This window comes from Belonocnema kinseyi, chromosome 4 (genome assembly GCF_010883055.1).
Source record: "Belonocnema kinseyi isolate 2016_QV_RU_SX_M_011 chromosome 4, B_treatae_v1, whole genome shotgun sequence".
Taxonomy (NCBI): domain Eukaryota; kingdom Metazoa; phylum Arthropoda; class Insecta; order Hymenoptera; family Cynipidae; genus Belonocnema; species Belonocnema kinseyi.
In genome coordinates, this window is record NC_046660.1 from 68,966,298 (window position 1) to 68,968,124 (window position 1,827).

The 1,827-nt window shown below is 38.3% G+C and overlaps 1 protein-coding gene across 1 annotated transcript in view; it reads right to left on the reverse strand.

Moving 5' to 3' along the window:
• The window catches only part of LOC117170954, an 86,307-nt gene that overhangs the window by 39,898 nt on the left and 44,582 nt on the right, over positions 1-1,827 (reverse strand). The window contains exon 9 of the mRNA XM_033357995.1: positions 1,097-1,413. Within this exon, the coding sequence (XP_033213886.1) occupies positions 1,097-1,413 (317 nt within the window). The remainder of the gene's footprint in view (positions 1-1,096; positions 1,414-1,827) is intronic.

Sequence of the window (1,827 nt, forward strand, 5' to 3'; positions counted from 1 at the left end):
AACTGATCGTCCTTATCATCGGCGCTCTTGGAGGTGCCAAGCTTTCATTTGCTAATGGCCTAAAAAGCATCCCTGCGTGTCAACAATATGCTAGAACACTTGGGGGAAAAATGCGAAAGGCGGTTGACCTTGGGTCGCTCCGTGTTCTTAGGGTGCACGAGGCTTTTGCTGGATCGTCGTATTGATTCCTTTACAGACTGTAACCACCTATGTCACGGTTGTGAGACGTGGTTGTGGCTGAAATTTTACCGCGATTTCGCTGGAAGCGGGTGCAATTTTTCAGATTAGCACCCGCTCCCGGCGAAATCCTGCGGTTGTCTTTATGACAAGTTTATATATAAGGTTCAATAAACAAAAGAACTTGCATCAGGAAATGCATGGACATGAAGAAAGCTATAGAGGTATGCATTGACAGAGAGGTTTGACTACAAATAGTTTATAAAAAAGTGTCAGTTAAATGAATGATGCCTGCAGCAAAAGACCTTAGATACTAATGAACCCGAGCGGGGAGCTTTCCAGTGGGCAAAAAAAATTAAGAATGTCCTAGAGATGTCTTTGGGGCATCCCTAAGACCTCTTTTCTAATATGTCTTGTATATATCCTAAGGATACTTTTAAAAGGTTTAATGCCAGTACGAAAGATACTCCGAGAACGTCTGTATCTTTAGGACGTCTTTAGTATTTTTTATCACCTTGACAGTCTGATCTGGTCCAGGTTTGCAATTGATAAACTCCGTGATAAGGTAAATACACTTATAGAATAGTGAAAAATAGTTTTTTTTCCAAGAGTCTGACTAGTGACTGAGCAGACAACAACTAACGATTGGCCATATCGATCTGTCCAGTGGCTAGCAAAAAAAACGATACACTTTTGGCCAGGCCCAGATCAGACTATCTGGTCGGCCTCATGCCAGGAAACCAGATTGTCTTGTCTGGGCTAGTACAGCGCCAGAAAATTTTTTCACCGGGTTTTTTTATATTCTAGAAGTTGTCTCCAGTTAAAATTGGTCTGCAATACTCAAAACGTAAAAAAAGTGCGTCCCTGTTTCGAGCTGCTCTGATATTCAATATAACTAATTTTTCAAAATGATACCAACCTGTTCGGGCTGTTCCTTAACCATAGGCATTTTTTCTTCTATTTTATCAAGCCCGAGGCAGAGTGTGTGGTCAAAGAAGTGAATAGGGGTTTCAAATTTCTTAGCAATAGGAGCTGCAATTGGTACTGCCTGTCTCGTTGCACTTGTCAAGGAGGACTCAGCAGTTGAAAGAGCCCAATTAACTAATTGATAAGAAGCCTTCACTCGAAAATACGTGCTCGCTGATTTTGAAAGAGCAAACTCAATAGTTGGAAGTTCAAGGACACGATGGAAAATTTCCAATTGAGGAAGTTGTTGTGTCTCAGTCATTATTGAATCTGTGCAAAAATAACAATACAAGTTTATAAAAACAAACACATTAAAATAGTCATCGATGGGAAAGGTACTTCTTAAAATTAACTAGTAATTGTCAAGTCCATATAATGGAAAAATTAACTATAGTTATCGCTATCTTCTCCTTTTCAAAATAATTACACTTTACTATATTCGAGGACTATATAATTCGAAAAATTAATAAACAGTGCTTAAATTTTGTGAAATTATTCAAAATATATAAAGGCACATCGGTCTAACCCATTTGAATTTTTATTCATTCTATTTTATCCAGGGCTCTAAATCCCTTTTGTTCACTTAGATTTGAAATTAAATATTAATCAAATTGAATTATTTAAACCAAAAAAATTCTCAAACAGTGGCGTAACTTTCTTGCCACAAAACCCCGCCTTGCGGGG